This window comes from Doryrhamphus excisus, linkage group LG20 (genome assembly GCF_037039965.1).
Source record: "Doryrhamphus excisus strain RoL-2023G ecotype Guam linkage group LG20, RoL_Dexc_Guam_v1.1, whole genome shotgun sequence".
NCBI classification, from domain to species: Eukaryota; Metazoa; Chordata; class Actinopteri; order Syngnathiformes; family Syngnathidae; genus Doryrhamphus; species Doryrhamphus excisus.
In genome coordinates, this window is record NC_136376.1 from 14,637,608 (window position 1) to 14,658,853 (window position 21,246).

The window sequence follows — 21,246 nt, forward strand, 5'->3', positions numbered from 1 at the left end:
AGAATAAAGAAAAACAATCAATCAGTAATAAATACATATAATAATAATAATAAAACAGCAAATAGTAAAAACTTAAGAAACCACATATAGTTGGTGGGTAGACGACTATAGTCACATTTATACTCTTTTTATTTACAACATATTGCGCAACTGCAGGGTCTTGAGACACATGCTAACTCGCAAACTAGAGAGCTAGCGACCTAAACGGTAGCCTTCAAGTTATTTCCTTTCAACTTAAATAGCCAAAAACGTACCACTTCCACACGGATAGGGAGGATAACTATTAACAGTTATTTAACCTTTAACATGAACATTAATCAAACGTAATAATTTTTTCTGGGTACATGATACCATACAGCATCCATATCAAACTTGCATGGGCTGCACGAACATTAAACTTTCATGCCGCATGTTTGAGACCCCTGGTTTACAGTGTCCCAACTTTAAAAGAAACACTATTCATTCTTCACCGATGTGTACATGCTTTGTTTGGGTGATACTGATGTACTACTTTGTCAGGTGTTTTATTCCTGTCGTACCATAACTGAGACGGTGACTGAAAACACATTTTTACCAACATTTTTGAATCCTACAAAAACCGAGATACCCCAATCCAGAGAAGCCAAGTACAGGCATAAAGTAGAATTTTATTCATGGCTAAGTCACATTTGTAAGTGTTTTATTTGTCTTGTTTAAGGATGAAACGATGAATACACCAAAAGGCGAAAAGGGGGATCGTGTAAGTATTGCCAAATTCTGTCTGTGTTCACAAAGCTGCCATAAGTGATGTTTAAGTGACATGTTTTTTTTTTCCTCGATACTTGTAAACCACAAGGGGGAAATTGGAGCGCAAGGACCGCAAGGTGTCAAGGTAACATGTTAAAGGCTTCAACAGTTGACAGTAGACATTTTTATTTTGCTTTCAGTGCAACTTCTTTTTAGTTCAATCACAAAGGAATAAAGTTATAGAGTCAATGTGGAACAAATACTTTATCATTCATTTCCTTGCCTTGCACCCCACGTTCTCACTCCGCTGTGATGTCATAGGGAAACATCGGGCTGCCGGGATTGAAAGGAGATCAAGGTCCAGAGGTGAGTCACTTTTTTTTTTTTTTTTTTTTTTTGCATTTCCACATTTCCAGTACCTTAAAATGTCATTCTGGGGAGTGAAGAGCACTCGGAGGTTGTCTCATTTAAGCTGGGTCAAAAAGTAGAATGACCGTGTGTTGCACTTCACGTTTTTGCATCGTGTTTGTGGACAATTTGGTGCGGAAGGACATGAAGCGTGTCGTCCGTCACACACAGCTAGTATTAGCTACAAGAGATCACCATGGAGACAGATGGAGTCAGGTTAAGTGCATGGGAGAATTGCGCTAACAATGAAGACTCCCAGGTCCACTATGATGGGACTAGGAGGACTTTCATGCCCACTTTGATCTGCAGTCGTCCATTGTAAACAATCCTGTTAAATATGAGTCATTTGAGAGTTGAAACATTTCTGCAGTGATGGTGAGTCCTACAGCCGAACCGGTTCAGAACCACTGATCTAGAACATAGACCTCTAATAGGCAGTCCACTGGCCACATCCGGTCTGCCAAATCTTTTCATTTGACCTGCAAAACATCAGGCAAATACGCTTGCGCTTTGCTTGTTCATGCAGTACTCCATGCACTCTACAGGGGGCGAGAGCGAGGCTTACTCGTCAACCATGAAGCGTAGTAGAAGCAGATCATATTGATATGGGCTATTAATACTTAAAAAAAGAAAAGTAGACATTGTAAATTTGACTTAACAGTAACTGGAGTACAAAATATGTGTTTTATAAAACTCCAGTGGAGAAGCTGATGTGTTGATTGTGTAACAAAGGAAACCGTTTCAAAGGAACAAAACCCGCAGATTTGACGCCGTACATTCCCCCTGATTATATCGGCAGGTGGGGTGGTTCTGTTTTGTTTTTTGTATTGATGGCGAAATGAAGCCCCCATGAGGCTTCGAACCATTTCAGTCAACTGGTTCAAGAATGGATTCATTTCTTGAAGCTTCATGTGCACACGACACCCCCTGCTGGCCTTGGATAGAATTACAGGCGCATGTATCTTCATGTGTGATGCATTGAATGCTTGTAAATGTACTACAAAAAAAATATAACCAAATGATTAATCTACAAAGTGTAAGATAAAATATGCAGTATATATAAAATATTGAATGTTTTCTTGTCCATAAATGCCATGTATCATGTGATGTGGCTAGCTTCATCATGGTTGTGTTGGTAATACTGTAATATATTAATATTATAATGTAGTACTACTAACCTTACCATGGACGGGTGAAGGTCCAGTTTCATCTTTATGTTCATGAAAGGTCCGTTAATGCCTGAACATGGATGATGTGTTATTATTATTATTATTATTGTACCCCAACTCCTTGAAACACAATAAGCACTTCACCTCTTAATAACGATGACAAACAGTGAAATACAGGTTTGGAAATGCAAACATATTATCTATTAATAGTGTTGTTTTGGCTTACTGATTAAGTCAAAATGTTTCCACACTATTTCCTCTTTCTAGCTGGCTCCATATCTTCTCTCTCTGAAGTCCAAACTAACGTAACGGTATAGCAACCAAACCATCGACAAATATTATCCACATTTTATAACCCACATTTTAATGTTTAAGTTTAATGTTTATATTGCTGAGTGACGGGTAAAAATTGCGCCAAATTCTGAACCTTTTCCCGAAGCCGTCACGTGGTACAACCTGGCAACGAGGCTTCTGACGTCATCAATCCCGGCCCCTCCCCCCAATGAATCAAACCTCGGTACACGGAAGTACCCACTCGATTACTCGACACACGCTTCGAAGCCCCGGCATCTCTTTTAACATCACTAGTTTTTGGTCTCTGGACTTTAGTGGTTTTCTGCAGGAGACATACTACACTGGCCAAGGCTAAAAATACTATTTATTTGGACAAATCCAGTTCAAGTATTCATGGAGTGATTTATGACATATAGAGATGGGTGTCCTTTTTATTTAAAAAAAAAATCAAATCCTTGCTCCTGGCTAATCCAATAAAATGAAAGCCCTTTCTTATTGTGTTCTGTCAGGGCAAGCAAGGCTCGTCTGGACCCACTGGACTCCCCGGCCTCCCAGGAGAGCCAGTAAGTGTACCTGTAGCAGACTTCTTGTCAAGCCTTGTCGCCTTATCTGTCACCTTGGCTTATCCTCTGCCTCCGACTTCAGCCTGCCAGACTGAGCCTGAGATCAACTGATTAGCAGAGTATCACAAAGAAGAGCCCAGACTCTTTTCTTACACAGTCAGTCAGCAAAGGTGAGAAGTAATTAGCAGAAATAGCAAAAATCTGTTTTTTTTTTGCCAAAAAAAACCCAACTAAACAGAGGCTCAATCTGTTTGCGGCACCTGCTTTGATAATGAACATCTGATGAACATCTGCCTTTCTTCAAAAGCAGGGACGGAAGAAAGACATTTTGTAAAAAGCAGTCAAAAGGAAATGATGTTGAAATTCGGCAGTCTGCTGAGGCAGTGAGGAGGAGGAGGGGGTGTGTGAGAAGATGAAGGCCTGCTGATAGATGCCTTCTTTTTTTCCCCACCAATGTTTACAGGGATCGCCAGGGGAGCCTGGAAGAAATGGCCTAAAAGGAGAAAAGGTAGGCAAACTTCCAAGTTCTCACCTCTAAGAAAAAAAAAAAAAACCCATGAGGCCGTGATGTTTCATCAGAGGTTGAACATACAAGACACCTGCCTGATGACTCACCTTGCATGTCATTCACGCCATCTTCAATCACGGCGCAGCTTTTGATGCCCGCCCGACTACCCCAGCTACTTTACACAAAAGCCCTCTTGCAGCAGGACTTGTTTCAAAAGTGACAAAGTGCAGCAGCGTGCGCACTTTGACATGCGTGTTTGATGAGGTGTGTCACTTGTCAAAATAAATGACGCTTTACATGCACCCCCCCCCCCCTTTGCTATAGAGTCATTCTGTCAAACTCTGGGGCAGAGAAGTAAATCTAATTTCAAGTGCTTAAGCTTCCTACATCCTTGCAGATTGAGCGCCCTCCTTTTGTCGCCTCCGCTAATACAAACTCTCGTTCCAGGGACAAGTGCGAATATGTATTCATACGCCACAACAAAAACAAACATTCATTTCCAGATTAGATTTGAATACAAAGCTAATATGCATAAAGCCATTCAATTATGAGGCTTGCGGTGCATAGTTGATGTTTAGTGTATATACAAAGAGATGACAAAATATGTCTTTGTTAGCCTGCACAGTCTCTGCATCTTACAGTTTGTTCCCACTTCAACAAAGCAGCGTGTGACCCAAAAGTGAACCCTCGTTATAAGTCACTGAAATATTTCCCTTCTTTCATACTGATACAAAAATGCAAGCCTGCTCTGAGTACATAGATGAAACATAGCCCAACTGAATATTAATGCAGCACCAAATGGGAATGGGTGTTAAATTGTAATGTAAAAAATCCGAACATTTACTTCCATGTGCAAGAATTTGGTACAAAATTCACAAGGCAACCATTTTTAATACAATATATTATCTCAAGAGGTACCTACCAGAGTCTCAAGCCTTTCATGGCTAGGAGATGCTAGGAGAATACAGGGATGAAATCAGGGGTCAATACTAGGATCACAACTGACCAACTTGTATATTTATGACATCTGTAAAGTGACGAAATACCGCAAGCTAATATTATTTGCACTACTGCTTTTTGTTAAAAGCACACCAGAGATAATTAAAAATGAGAGATGAAATGATTATACTCGGTTGCACGGTGGTCGAGTGGTTAGCGTGCAGACCTCACAGCTAGGAGACCAGGGTTCAATTCCACCCTCGGCCATCTCTGTGTGGAGTTTGCATGTTCTCCCCGTGCATGCGTGGGTTTTCTCCGGGTACTCCGGTTTCCTCCCACATTCCAAAAACATGCTAGGTTAATTGGCCACTCCAAATTGTCCATAGGTATGAATGTGAGTGTGAATGGTTGTTTGTCTATATGTGCCCTGGGATTGGCTGGCCACCAGTCCAGGGTGTACCCATTATGGCATTGGATGGTCATATCAACTCGTACTTCGGTACGAGGTGCATTATTAAAAAAAAAAACCCAACAACCTTAAACTGTATTATGGAAAGCAGGAAGTGAACAAATGTAACAGTTAGTGATTGTAAAAGTACCAGATGGAGGGGTAGGATTTAATAAGCTTTGCTTCTTCCTACTCCTTTTGGACATGTGGAACTGGGAACTGATTATGGGATGCACTCAATTGGAATCTGATGCATGTTCAAATGAAATAAAACCATTACCATTACCATTACCATTACCATAAACCTGATTGGATGTTCATAGATGCATTCAACGAGGTAGATCTTTTCCGGCATGTGACTGTATATATCGAAAGATCAATAAAATCAATAACTGAATATTTCAAGTATTTGCAAGTCATCGGGCTGAAGTCCAATTCGGTTCCCGAGTCAAGTCAGGTCCAAAGTCATCAACATTGTGATCGAGCTGTCTGGACGGCTACACAAACAGTCGGGACCCATGTCGTGTTCACAGACATTCGCGGCATCGAGGTTAGCGTCTTGTTTACAGTCAAAGTGTGGTGGCGGTGTCATGGTCTGAGCATGCATGAGTACTGCTGACACTGGGGAACTGTGGTTAATTGTGCGGCAGAGCATGATCCCCTCCCGTTGGTTGGGTTTTCCAACATGATATGTCGCCTAAACACACGTCCAAGGTTTACCCAGAGAACGTACTGATGATACTTACTCCTTAAATACGTATGTCACCATGTGCCTCTACTGTTCCCTTATGAACAAACGAAAGAGACTGATGATGATTTTGATATGTCACATGTTCCTTGCTGTGTCGCTCTGTCACACTGTAAACACGTCTACTTTTGTTATGTCTCCCTGTCTTTCTTTGCCTCCTTCCATCTGTCACCTGTCATTTTGATTTGCATGGAAAAGAAAGGAAGTTGTCAACATCACAGAGATTTCAGGTTATATCCATGAAAGGATTGAGTTACATTTTGCCAGCCAGGAAACAAAAACATTTGTTTATGTCGGGGAAGGCAGTCACTTTCAAACAAAGAGTGACATTTGATGGCATTGTAAGGATTTTAGGAGTAACCAAGGACAAACACGGATGTGCTAAATGATCACAATAAGGATACGGTCTCCTCGCAGTGTTGCCAACTTGGGGAAATCACATTTTGGAACCACAAAATTGCACTTTGGCCAAATAGAAGCCTGAAAAAATGGCTTCATACAACAAAAAGCTATCAGACGCCTCCAGACATCTACATCATCGGGAGCTATATCCTTTCTGCTATCACCAAATAGCATGATTTTAGTTTTATTTAGGTTCAAGGATAGTATACTGTAGTCATTCATTCATTCATTTTCTACCACTTTTTCCTCACGAGGGTCACGGGGGTGCTGGAGCCTATCCCAGCTGTCTTGGGGCGAGAGGCGGGGTACACCCTGGACTGGTGGCCAGCCAATCACAGGGCACATATAGACAAACAACCATTCACACTCACATTCTATGGACACTTTGGAGTGGCCAATTAACCTAGCATGTTTTTGGAATGTGGGAGGAAACCGGAGTACCCGGAGAAAACCCACGCATGCACGGGGAGAACATGCAAACTCCACACAGAGATAGCCGAGGGTGGAATTGAACCCTGGTCTCCTAGCTGTAAGGTCCGCGTGCTAACCACTCGACCGCTGTGCAACCTAGTATCGTCATTTCATGTCTTATTTTTAATTATCTCTGGTGTGCTTTTAACAAAAAGCAGTAGTGCAAATAATATTATCTTGCGGTTTTTCGTCACCTTACAGATGTCATAAATATACAAGTTGGTCAGTTGTGATCCTAGTATTGACCCCTGATTTCATCCTTGTATTCTCCTTGCATTACATATTGCTTTCTGTTAGCTAGGAAGCTTTTGACCCAATTCAAAACAAACCCTCTGATTCCTTTCCTTTCTAATTTAGTAATTAGGACATTGTGATTAATTGTATCAAGGCTTCTGTCAGATCCATAAATACTGCATCTACACACTTTCTATGGTCTGTAACGTTGAAGTGTTGCATGTAAATCTTAGCTCTTATAAATAACTTTGTCCAACCTATTATTGAACAGCTTCTTGATCATTTCATAATTTGAACTACTTTAGCTGTTTTCATTTTGTTTAGGAATTTACCAGTCTGGAATGATGAATTACTGAAGCACATCTGCGGTTCTAGGACCTTTTTATTGTTTCCATTTTGTATTTTGTAAGGAACATAGAATTGGGATTCCCATCTAGACGTAGTTTCCTTCCTTTACTGCTTTGTGCAGAATTGTGGACTCTCTTCTTCCAGTTTTGGACCAACATTTACCAAGTAGCGATTGAACTTTTCAACTACCTCATTCATATAATCCAGGGGTGGGCAAACTTTTTGACTCGCGGGCCGCATTGATATGACAAAATTTACGGGGGGGGGGGCAGATATATTTTACACGTAACAGTCCACCTGGTATTATTGTATCTGTAAAATTGTCTTGCAATCTGCTATTATTATTTATTATTTTATATTTATATTTAAATATTTTAAAAATAACAAAATATAATAATTACAATAAAATTAAAATAATAATTATTATATCATTATTGTGTAAAATATGCAAATATAACAATAATATTATATATAATTAATCTAATAATTAGCATTAATATAATAATATAATAATCATAATAGTTCTAATAATAATTATAATAATCTAATAATAATAATTATTATTATTATTATTATGTGCTTGTGTCCCTTTTTTCAGGAGCACTTTGTAAACAACAGACCATGTCAAAAAACGAAATTGATAAAACCATCAAAAGGTTGGCTCAGGCCATGATGCCAGGTTGTATGTTGAGTTTAAATGAAATGCTTTGGAAAGATTGGGCGGGCCGTATTCAAACACTTGGCGGGCCGGATGTGGCCCCCGGGCCGTAGTTTGCCCACCCCTGATATAATCTATTCATCCTTTTTTTTACACTCCCGTTTCTTTTTGCATTTTGCATCCTCAAGATTGAACAGTGCAAAATGTAAATTGCAAATCATCAACTGCTCTTACATTTTTAACCAGTAGTGTATGAAGTCTTTAGTTTTACATTGGAGGGGGGGGGCACAAAAGGCAGCAACGAGCAGTGTTGTGTGTCCGGAAAGCTCGGGAATTCCCACAACACATGAATGTCACACGTACAAAAACTAACAAACCGGCAACTAGCTGATATATATGACGATTTCTTCTTTCTGTAGGGGGACTCAGGAGCAGTGATGGGACTGCCAGGACCCAAGGGCGAGCCTGGAGAGCCCGGTTATGCGGTGTGTGATTTCAGTCTTTTTTTATGGCTGTTGCAAATATGCATATTCAAAAGTGCATTTGAAACAGATCATAGAAGATTAATTAATCAAGCACAGATCCAGCATTAGAAATTAGCCCCTTCAGCTACATGCAGCAACGATGCTGTTTTGATGATGCAACACCATTAAGTAATCAAACATTGAATAACCTCAGCCTGGGTAATTATCTCTCCGCCCATTTTGAAGATTAGGGCCATTGAAGCACTGCATTTAATGGACGTGAATATGCATATATATATGTTCATTATAGCGTCCATCAAATAGGCGATGCATTTACATGCTCCACGGTTTTGAACCATCTTGTTTGTTTTGGCGAAAGGGTCAAACTCAACCAGCTCAGCTAGCAGACGATGAGAAAATTAGAGCAAGATGAAGTGTTTGGACTTTCTATGTGGCTGCTAACGTGCTATGTGTGCATAGTAAGTTGACATCTTTGGTACTAAGGTGCTTTCATGAATGTCATTGCTGCTGGTAAGCGTCCGTGACAGGAAATAGATTTTTGTTTTTCCTGTCACATTTTATGGTCTTTGTTATTTAAGATGACAATAAAAGCACTAAAAAGAACTCAATGGGTGGTTGAAATGAGGGGGGCTCTTCAAATAGCTGTCTCTCCATTGATTTGAGCTAATAATGAAGAGCTGTATTCCTTCACTCTGTTGTATGTTTGAAACCCTGAAAAAGGGAATTCTGGGTGGACAAAATGTTATTTTATAAAACAAATCAGGATACAATGTTTACCAGTTTTATTACATTATGTATTAATATTAGATTTATTTATACCTGACTGCTGTACCCCGCCCCGCTTTTACTCAAGTTTTAACTGTGTATTAACAAATGTATGTTGTATTTTAAAGTATCTTTTACTCTGTTTATTTGCTTTTATTCAACTCCATTCTTCTGTAAAGTGTCTTTGAGTATTTTGAAAAGCGTTATACAAATAAAATATATTATTATTATAGATTTAATTATATAAAATAAAGCAATTACTTAAATTCTTCTCCTAATCTACTGAAATATCAAGTTTGAACAGACACATGCCGCTTCCCAGCATGCTTTGCTAGACTAAATAGTTGTTAATATTACGTCTTTAATTTTGGTTTTAGTCCTTCCATGTATTATCTCTTCTCTTATCTTCATCTGACACTTGACTATGGTTCGTGCTCCCATTCATTCTGACTGTTCTGTGCCCAACAAGCAACCTTGAACAATGTTTTAATATCACAGGTGATCAAGCACTACAACTAAAGTTATATGTTTTATAGTTACAATAAAATTAATTCTACAATAAATGAAGGATGATGTCCATACCAACACATGGAAAATATGCAATTGTAACCTTTGGAGGGTCTGCTTTTTTGATACACCTTGTACTGTACAAGTGCATCATGGGAGACCATGGAGATCACCGTTGCTGTCTTTTTCTGAGCACCCACGCATTGCAAACAGTCTGAGCAGCTTTTCACACTGTTGAATGTTGCTCATTGTACGATTATAAACCTTTTCTGATTTTCTCCTTCTGCAGGGCGATGGACTATCTTTGTCCAGAGGCTCCCGTGGCCCCAAGGTATGAAGCCATTTTTCTTTTCAGTAAAAATGATCTAATACTTCATGACCTTAACATTGGCATCATAACTCCAATGTACTGTATGGATGGATGGTTAGATGGATGGATGGATGGTTGGATGATTGGATGGATGGATGGATGGATGGATGGATAGATGGTTGGATGGATGGTTGGATGATTGGATGGATGGATGGATGGGTAGATGGTTGGATAGATGATTGGATGGATGGATGGATGGATGGATGGTTGGATGGATGGATGGATGGATGGTTGGATGGATGGATGGTTGGTTGGATGGATGGATGGTTGGATGGATGGATGGTTGGATGGATGGTTGGATGATTGGATGGATGGATGGTTGGATGGATGGATGGTTTGATGGATGGATGGTTGGATGGATGGATGGATGGATGGTTGGATGGATAGATGGTTTGATGGATGGATGATTGGATGGATGGATGGATGGTTGGATGGATGGATGGATGGTTGGATGGATAGATGGTTTGATGGATGGATGGATGGTTGGATGGATGGATGGATGGATAGATAGACTTTATTGTCATTGCACAGTAACACAGCAGTGAAATTGCCAATGAAATGTCGTTGCCTGGCTCCCGTATAATAATAAATAATAATAATGTGGAGAATAAATAGATGACATCAAATATGAACAATGTACAGCGTAAACAGTAATTCTGAGTCTTCTGAGTCTTCTGAATATCTCCTACTTGTATTTGACTTCATTTGGACATTTTTATGCTTGAAAATTCAGGCAGACAATTTGGATGACAATTTTCATGGAAAACTGAGTCATACTAAAAAAATTGTGTGTTTTAAAAGCTTGACTATATATACTGTAATGTCACATGGGTATTGAAGCATTCTTTCAATCTGAATTTTGAGGCGTTTGAGGGGCTTTGTCATACAGAAGTAAAAATAAATAATTGTACTCAAGTTTCCCATTGCCTTGTTACAGAAAGAAAGAAAGAAAAATCAATTTGCATATTGTGTGCCACTCAGCACGAGCACAAATGAAGTGGATAATGAACATGTGCACGCCACTGGCCTTGAAGATACTTGTGCTTCCTCCTCTTGAAGCGGCAAAAGGCAAAACATAAAAGAAAAAAAAAATCAATTTGAGCCCGATGCTAAATACTTAATGATCATGCAGTGTAGCAGCTCTCCAGGAGCTTCAGATTGAGTTGTCTGACTGCTGCCTTGTTCTTTTGTCAGGGGGAGCGAGGCGTCCCAGGACTTCCTGGAGAGCACGGTGAAAAAGGCGAGCCTGGAGAGAGCATCACAGGCATGCCTGTGAGTATGATGGCACATTCAAGATTGACTTTAATTGTTACCTTGGATTTCACATCTACTCCAGTGAAACAGTAAAGTCCCTTGAAAATTGCATTCATTACCACAAGGCACTACTACCGTGTCACCCATCGCACCCATCGCCCATCATATATCTTCCACACGTCACTTTTCATAGACTCATAGACCTCATAGACCTGATTGCAAGTGAGTGCATTTTTTTAACTAAGGAGTGCTGGAGACAGACTCAATAAGACCATAAGGTATCCAACACAATGGCTTTATTGGATGCTGGGTGCTGGAGGGCCGGCGGGGTTAACAAGATATGTGATGTGTTCTCAGGGACCCATGGGACCTCCAGGAAAGGCAGGGTTTGAGGTTTGCAGATTGTTCTTATTCAGCTCATATCATAATTGCTGTATATTTTTACAATTTTTTGGTAGTTTGCAAAGTTTTGAAGGCTTCTGGGTATTTTGCAGGGTCCTCGTGGATCACAGGGTTATTCTGGGCCTCCTGGAGCCCCAGGAAGAGAGGTGAGTTGTTCTCTCCCACATGAGCAGATAAAAGCCAACATATTGGAAATGACAAAGTCAAAAGCTTGGTGCAGTGGAACCTCGGTTACTGTATGCCCTGATTAGCTAGCCCTATGTAACAGTATGTAATGGTAATATTAATGGTAATGGTTTAATTTCATTTGAACATGCATCAGATTACAATTGAGTGCATCCCATAATCAGTTCCCAGTTCCACATGTCCAAAAGGAGTAGGAAGAAGCAAAGCTTATTAAATCCTACCCCTCCATCTGGTACTTTTACAATCACTAACTGTTACATTTGTTCACTTCCTGCTTTCCATAATACAGTTTAAGGTTTTTTTTGTGTTTTTTTTTTAATAATGCACCTCGTACCGAAGTGAGCATCCAATGCCATAATGGGTACCATAGTAAGTGTCAATATAGTGATATATATAGCACATCATGACAGCAAACATCAACTACTTGTATTGTTTCTTGAATTGGCTCATCGTTGTGCCGATGTATGTATACATGTCCTTGTTAGCATACAATATGGTGCACTTCTTGTTTTGTTATGAATACACTGCGTGAATCCAATTGTGTTATGCATTTTTATCACATATTGTGTCAGCGTGTTTGCATGGAGACCCAAAGTCAGTTTCCCCCAGCTCCGTCACCCCTCCATGATGCATCAGCAGTTGACTCTGTAGCTCTTTGCTAACGAACCTCTACCTTTCTTATGGATCACAGCTGAATAATAAGTCACCATTGAGCCAAAGAAAGCTGCTATTCATTAACCTATACACCCCATTGCACCACATAAGAGAAGGAATATAGCAACCTACTGAGCTAACTTGTTAGCCTCGTTCTAAATTTAAAGTGTTCAAATGGAGTGCGAAAGAAGGACAAAGAAGCCCAAAACTTACCACTTCCACACAGAATGGGAGAACTTGTTTTACTCCATGCAGTGAATGTAATGTAATGTAATGCAATATAATATCATGTCTCATCAATGTAATATTACTGAGGCTTGATGGCCATAATACTACATATAACTTCAATATTGTTGGACTAACATCAGTTATTAATGAATACATATTTGAAAAACCACAATGTTTGAATTGTGATGAGGACAGCAATTTGTTTTGAGTCATTTGAGTCATCTTTTCTGATGGGTGACTTTTGGGTAGAGTACATTCGAGTTTGAGGTGGACCTTCTGGAACAGGTTAATGTCGCTAACCAAGGTTCTACTGTGTCCCACATTGCCACCAGCTGTGATAGAATTGGAGTGTTGTATGTCTGCTAATTCCCTTTCTTTTTTGTTTCACTTTAAAGGGCCCCCCTGGCAGACCGGGTCCCCCAGGCCCTGCTGGACCTCCAGGTGAACTAGTAAGTAAGAAAATTGTGCGGCTTAGTGAAGTTAAATTCATTAATTCAGCTCATTTTTGGGGCCCATATTTTTGCTGTTCTCTACCTATAGTTACGTATTTTCAGTAAATTCACAATGAATTAACTAATCAAGCCAAGTAAATTGTGCCCTTTAAATGTGCATCTATGTCATACAGACACCCACAAAACACAAAAAAAGATGGGCATGAAATGAAACAAGTTTTACGACACAAGATATGACGATGTGAGAATTGTCATCAACAAAATTGTTTAAGTGTGTCCTCCGGTCTTGGAGATTGAACCACTAAAGCTGAAACGCTCTCCTCCCGGGCATAAAGGATGCCGTTATTAACCAACGTTTACAGCACCAAATAAACATATAAATAGTTCTGTAATATAATAGATGTACTACTGATGGTTCCTATGATTCATGGTTTGTTTGTTTTTTCTTTTTACAGACTGCACTACCAATGGTTGGCGATATGGGGGCTTTGCTCAAGGTATGTTTTCATCTTAATGAATGAGAATGACACCTTCACTAAATAAAGACCTAATACATACAAATGTTGATCATTTATATGTGACCAGCTCATAGTGTTGCTCGTCTATGAATGTATGGCTTGTAGCACTCGAGGAAGTAAAAGCGCTTGAGTGCCTCCATCAGGATGACCGGCATATATATAGAAATATCTCTCCCTGCTTCCAGGCTGTGTTCACTGGGAGCAGTTGGATATACCATTCCAAATTCCATTTAAATGTTACTTTTATTCATTTTAATCTTATTTTTATTCTTATCTGTAACATGACAAGCGAATGGTATGTTGTTTTTTTAACTCTTATTTGCATATTAAGCTGTGCTGTGAATAAAATAGCGGACAGGGTAGGATTAAATCATGTACTTCTTCCTACTCCTTTTCAGGCATGTTGAAGTCTGTAAATGTAAACATTTAGACGTTCTTTAGAAAGAAATTCCAATCATAAACCTCTTGCAGATATACAAACACAACCCTGATTTATTTTCTTTCTGCTTACATTTTTATATTAATTAATTCAAAACTGATAATCTCATTAACATTTTTAATCATTTGACAGCCCAAGAGAGTCCATCACTGATGACATCATAGACAGGAGACATAGCTGACGTAGTTGCTAATGATAATTAATCACAATTAATTATTTGTTTTATGTGTTTAATCAGATTAAAATGTTTAATCATTTGACAGCCCAAATAAAAACCTGTTTTTAGAGTCACTCACTGATGACATCATAGACAAGGGACAGCTGACGTAGTTGCTAATAATTAATCCCAATTAATTATGTTGATGTGATTAATCAGATTAAAATGCTTAATCATTTGACAGCCCAAATAAAAACCTGTTTTTAGAGTCACTCACTGATGACATCATAGACAAGGGACAGCTGACGTAGTTGCTAATAATAATTAATCCCAATTAATTATGTTGATGTGATTAATCAGATTAAAATGTTTAATCATTTGACAGCCCAAATAAAAACTTGTTTTTTGAGTCACTCACTGATGACATCATAGACAGGGGACATAGCTGACGTAGTTGATAATGATAATTAATCCCAGTTAATTGTTTTATGTAATTAATCAGATTAAAATGTTTAATCATTTGACAGCCCAAATAAAAACCTGTGTTTAGAGTCACTCACTGATGACATAATAGACAGGGGACATAGCTGACGTAGTTGCTAATGATAATTAATCACAATTCATTATTTTTTATGTGATTAATCAGATTAAAATGTTTAATCATTTGACAGCCCAAATAAAAACTTGTTTTTAGAGTCACTCACTGATGACATCATAGACAGGGGACATAGCTGACGTAGTTGATAATGATAATTAATCACAGTAATTATTTTTTATGTGATTAATCAGATTAAAATGTTTAATCATTTGACAGCCCAAATAAAAACCTGTTTTTAGAGTCACTCACTGATGACATCATAGACAGAGGACATAGCTGACATAGTTGATAATGATAATTAATCCCAGTTAATTGTTTTTATGTGATTAATCAGATTGAATGTTTAATCATTTGACAGCCCAAATAAAAACTTGTTTTTAGAGTCACTCACTGATGACATCATAGACAGGGGACATAGCTGACGTAGTTGATAATGATAATTAATCCCAGTTAATTGTTTTTATGTGATTAATCAGATTAAAATGTTTAATCATTTGACAGCCCAAATAAAAACCTGTTTTTAGAGTCACTCACTGATGACATCATAGACAGAGGACATAGCACTGATTTCTTTTCAATTTGCATCTTAAAGTGTAATGCAGTGCCACTCCCAGCGACGCAGTATGCAACACTCTGCGGCAAGGCACAGTGCTTCTACCTACACTGGTTTAGGGAGGGTGATATTTAAAATTCTCACCTAAATGTCACAGGCAATGAGTTTGACAAAGTTCACCACTCACCTCGATGAGAGACGCTGTTGGTTGGTCCACATTATTTCTGCTCTGCAGACATTTAGAGAACACTTTGTGTCAGCTGGGGTCTTGTCTTCCACTCGGGGGATGTGACATAATAAAGGGTGAAAATCCAGCTCTTGGGTTCTGACTTGATGATATCTTATCTGTGTTGCCACGTTTGCCTCCTCCATCGACCGGCCCACCAGAACGCCTGCAGTGTTTGCCAGATGAGAGTCTCCGGGTTGACTGGGCAGAAGGGAGAGAAGGGCTCCCCTGGAGCGCCGGGACATGATGGCATGGTGGGAGAAAAGGTACTTGTGACTCATTAGTGAGATGCTGTAAACACATCTTCCGTGAGCTTACCGTGTCACTATGCATTAAAGCTATAAAGCAGGCGTCTCTAACCGGTGGCTCGCCAGCTGATTTCGAGTAGACCGCCAAAAGGTCAAAGAATATTTGCTTCAACTCGTAGTGTTTTTATAGCGATTCAATTCAGACGTTATGTCTTTATTGAATGACAAAGGACCACAAAATACCAGAAAGTCAATGGCCGACTGAGCGGAGATCTGCTTTGTCGATAAAGTACAATTGCCAGTCATAAAGAAATCACAAATAGCTCACTTTTTTCTTTTTGTCAAAGTAGCTGTAATAGTAGTGGAGGTGGGGGTACACTGAAATACATGACGCAAAGAAGCAATGTTGAGGATTGTGGATACCAACATTTCTGTCAAAACAAGTTTATTATGTTTGTTTGGGTTAAAATAACCTATGAAAATATATGCGTAGTACTTTATTACGAGTATACCCATATTGGCTATTCCCTCAAACTAATGTTGAGTCATGAATTAACACATTATGCTTCTTTTGCATTTCACAAACATTGATCATGCAAAATAGGACAGATACTGTAATATGCAATACAAGTTCTAGAAAAAGCGTCATATTTATTTTTAAATATAATAATAATCAACAATTAAGACAGTTGAGACGTAATATTTTATCGTCTGTACAATTTACAAAGGAATCTAATGCTGGTAAAGATAAAATTTAGAAAGCTGCACATTTCTATGCAGCACAAACATCTGTGTAAAACCATGCGAAATACTGTATGAAACTCTGGAAATTATAATGTGGCCTTATTCAACATGTCTCTTGTCACTTATTATTATTATTATCTTATTATTATAGTGCTTTACAATCATTGCACATAGTATATTTACAAACATCATCATTCAGGAGCCAGCATCATTGTCAGCAGAAAAATAACACCAATATGAACTGATTTATTCATTTTATGCCAATTTTATGCCACATGTTTTCAACTAGTTCTACCAAATATCAAAGTCTAATCCAAAAAAATGCTCTCACTTCATTCATTCACCTGTGTTTGTTTAAACAGGGAGATCCTGGTGTTCGAGGTCCAATGGGGAATCCTGGTAAAGAAGGCCCAAAGGTTGGAAGGAGATTACAACATATGTGTCCATGTTTTTATGGTTTTAGCAACCAAATGTGTCTTGTAGCTAAGCTTTAGACCAACACTTGTACTCGAAGGCTTGCAGCAGAACTTGTTGCTATGGCTACAGTGTTGTTCCACATCGATGCCGGGGAGCAATTTCTAGCTGTGTAGTCTAACAGAGGGAGACATTTTGAAGTTTACATGCTTCAGTTGTCTTTTTTTTGGCCTTTTCATGCCATGCAACAACATAAAAAACATTCACTTTCCATCACTGGTTCTGCCCCCTACAGGGAGTGAAAGGAGAGCGAGGCTTCTCAGGCCCCACAGGAGATAAGGGCGATGAGGTGAGTGTAAAAAAAAAAAAGTGGACTAAGCTGGCAGCGAGACGTTCTTCTGACACGGAGAGGTTGTTTTTCCTCAAAGATGTTGATTTATTGTAAAAGCTTTTTAGTCTAATGGGACGTATCAAAAGCTCTATCGGAAGCGGCATGGATGCTGACTCCCTCCATGTTTTGCCCTCTGAGGCGCGGCTTTCTAAGCAACGTAGGTTTCCTTGAATGTGGGTGCTAATTAAAAAAACAAGGCACTCTCTGGAGGAACTGAGAAGCATATGGGTATTTTTCTTTTGGTTTTTTTAATGATTTTTTTATGATATGTTTTATATATGTGATATAAGTCTCGTTATATCGATATTCTCGGGAGTCGGAAAAAATACCGATATAACGGACTATCCATATATCCGATCCTGCGCCGAACTGCATTAAAAGTGGGCGGATCTTTGATATGGCATGTAATTTTCTCCTTGAGTTCATGGATTGCGTATCTAGCATGCTTTTGTACTACAATACATTTTGTACTACAGTAAATAAAAATAAACTTACGCTGTAGTGATTACCGGTTACCGGGACATAATTCACCCCGGAACATAATTCACCCCGGAACTATTGATAGGGAAGGTGTTGCCACCCGGACGGGTAGGTGCGAGGGACGGGTGTTTTCCGCTGTGTGTGCTGCACTCTGGTGGTGGAAGTGTGAAAAATAAAGTTGACTGGAAGCAGCCGTTCGCCGTGTTCTTTTTTGGTATTGAAATCCTTAAGCAAAGATTGATTTAAGTTGCTTTTGTATCGATATAAGCAGACCAAATTGGCTGTCGGGAGATGAAAAGGGCATCCTAGTAACCGGATTATCATAATAACCAGGTATCGTACTAACGGAGCTAATTATATCATAAAAGACTAGAAATTTGCCGGGAAATGAAAATAGTATCGTAATAAGTAGTAATTCGTTATAACCGATATCGATATAACGAGACTTTACTGTATATAGCACATCATGACTGGTTCAAGACTCTTCATCCTTGTATTTAGCAAACATCAACTGCTTGTATTGTTTCTTGAATTGGCTCATCGTTGTGCATTGTTTGATTTCCTTACTCAATCCATTCCATAGTTTGATTCCACATACTGAAATGCTATGGCTAGCATAACGTAGTCCTAGCATAGAAGTGTTTCAAATGTACTTCTTCCCTGAGATCATATTTCTCAAGTATTCTCAAGTATTGGATGGTATCGGTATCGGTACATCCCTAGTTTTTTACTACGAATAAAACATCTCTACTGTCTCCCTTTTAGGGGCCTTCTGGAGTTCCTGGACTCCCTGGAGTTACTGGTCGCACTGGGGAGACGGTAAGAAGCACATCTGAAGAATACTAGTAGAATACTAGTAACCTGGTATTGTGGTGGTCACTGTTCTGTTTAACTTGCAGGGGCTTATGGGTCGGCCCGGGCCAATGGGTCAAACAGGAACTAAAGGAGAAAAGGTAAGATATTTTTATTTACATTGAATTTTATGTGTTTAACTTGAAAGCTGTCTCTGCCCCCCATTGCCCTCGCCTTCCACTACTCACACCCCCTTGCTGAACTCTGCCCCCCCAATCACTTCACTGCACTACTGCATTGCACGACTTCATTGCACTACTGTACATATTACTGTTATTATATCTTGTCACATTCATACTGTGCATACTGTTTATAACAGGGGTCTCAAACTCAATTTACTTGGGGGGCACTGGAGCTAGGGTCTGGGTGAGACTGGGCCGCATCAGGTTTTCAAAAAAAAAAAAAAAAACGCATTTATTAAAAACAGAAAAATTAATAAACTTTGCTTTGGTTTCGATTTTCTACAATAAAAGCTCTGATAAAACATTCCACTGTTCTCAAATATCTTACTTTTTATTTTTCTACACAAAATAAGATGAAAAATAAATAAACAAATCAAGAATAAAGAAAATCAATCAATCAGTAATAAATGAATAAATACAATAATAACAATAAAACGGCAAATAATAAAAACTTAAGAAAGCACATATAGTTGGTGGGTAGACAAATGATTTTTTTCAGATAAAAATGAACAAAGCATTATTAGAGCCCTGTAGACATGACAAAACACGACTATAGTCACATTTATACTCTTTTTATTTACAACATATTGCGCAACTGCAGGGTCTTCAGACACATGCTAACTCGCAAACTAGAGAGCTAGCGACCTAAACGGTAGCCTTCGAGTTATTTCCTTTAAACTTAAATAGCCAAAAACTTACCACTTCCACACGGATAGGGAGGATAACTATTAACAGTTATTTAACCTTTAACATGAACATGAATCAAACGTAATAATTTTTTCTGGGTACATGATACCATACAGCATCCATATCAAACTTGCGCGGGCCGCACTAACATTAAACTTTCATATCAAGGCGGGGGCCTCAGACTGGTGTCCTCGTGTTTGAGACCCCTGGTTTATAATCTGTATAATCTGCAATAGCCATATTATAGTCATTTATATTCCTGTATATATCCACACTGTATCATAGTCATAGCTCTATTCTATTTCTATACTTTACTATACTTACTAATAAGGTATTTATAAATTTGCACTTCTGGTTGGATGCTAACTGCATTTTGTTGCGCAATAAAGTTGAATCTAATCTAATCTAATCTAAAATCAAGTTTGTTGTGGTTGGAAAATGTGTATTATTTATTTTACCTTTATCTCTCTGAGATTTTTATTCTGGTTTGTAATCGGCAGGGAAATGAAGGACCTCGTGGACGACAAGGCCTTCCAGGACCTCCAGTAAGTTATCTTGTCTCAACGTGACAAAGTTTCTTCTGCTGATTGTTCCCAAGTAGTGAAATCCATTGTACCTCAATTACTGCAGGCAGCGGCACACTATTACACATGAGTTCCATTAGGGGCAGATAACTATCTATACAAGCGGCCTTCGGGATACTCTTATTTCTCTACACCAAAGAGTTCTTAGTGTAACACGAGAAAGAAAAATGACAAACAAGTACAAATACAATGACATTGTGGTGACCCGCTCATTGGCATTGAACCATGTCCAGTGCCTGTAAAAGGCCAGTGAGTAAGCACTTCCAAAGGCAAATCTATAATTCATCAGGCGTCCCCTTGAACCTGTGTTACCTCCTAGCCGCCCCAAACACACACACACACACACACACACACATTGGACTCATAAAGTGCAGTCTGGGAGGACAGGGGATGGCTCAGTGGCCTGAAAAGGGCACAAGCATCCACTTGCCTCTAAATGAGCACCTTGACTCCCTTTCTATTTTAAAAGCCTTCAATTGCCAATCTAAAAAAACAAGTGTGTGTTGAAATACTCCCCGAGAAACAGCTCAATAGTTGTTCTCACTTTTTGAAATAACACTAGCTCATGGTTTATGAAGTCTACAGTTCTCATTTCATCCCGTTCTCTCGCCTTATCTGATTGTGAAATGACCAAATGAGCTATCGATCGCCCTTGTGTAGCGTTTAGAGGCTTAGCGGTAAATACCTGCCCCAGGCCGACTGTACTGACTCTTGATGCCGATGAATCTCCGTGAAGAAGGTCTGCGAGATGTGATGTGATGTGATTTACCACTGGTTGTCTTTCAGGGTCCACCCTATGTGGAGGGCAATGGGATGAGCAGCCTGTACAAGATGCAGGTAAAGACTCTAACCGACTGTCGTTGCGATACAGTGATGCATGGAGTGCATTTTGCGATGCCATCAATCATATTGGCAGGAAACGCCTGTGCCTGTGGTTAAGATTCCTTTGACCCA

At 39.2% G+C, this 21,246-nt stretch overlaps 1 protein-coding gene across 1 annotated transcript; it reads left to right on the forward strand.

The window, feature by feature from the left end:
- Positions 1 to 703: 703 nt before the first annotated feature.
- LOC131107773 (uncharacterized) lies at positions 704 to 21,231 on the forward strand. Its single transcript, XM_078787429.1, has 19 exons — positions 704 to 739; positions 836 to 871; positions 1,048 to 1,092; positions 3,107 to 3,160; positions 3,624 to 3,668; positions 8,336 to 8,401; positions 9,963 to 10,004; positions 11,238 to 11,315; positions 11,655 to 11,690; positions 11,792 to 11,845; positions 13,163 to 13,216; positions 13,675 to 13,716; positions 15,800 to 15,976; positions 17,065 to 17,118; positions 17,412 to 17,465; positions 18,753 to 18,806; positions 18,887 to 18,940; positions 20,209 to 20,253; positions 21,079 to 21,231. Exons 1-19 carry the CDS (start codon positions 707 to 709, stop codon positions 21,229 to 21,231), a joined length of 1,176 nt encoding a protein of 391 aa, XP_078643555.1. The 5' UTR covers positions 704 to 706.
- The last annotated feature ends 15 nt before the right edge of the window (positions 21,232 to 21,246 follow it).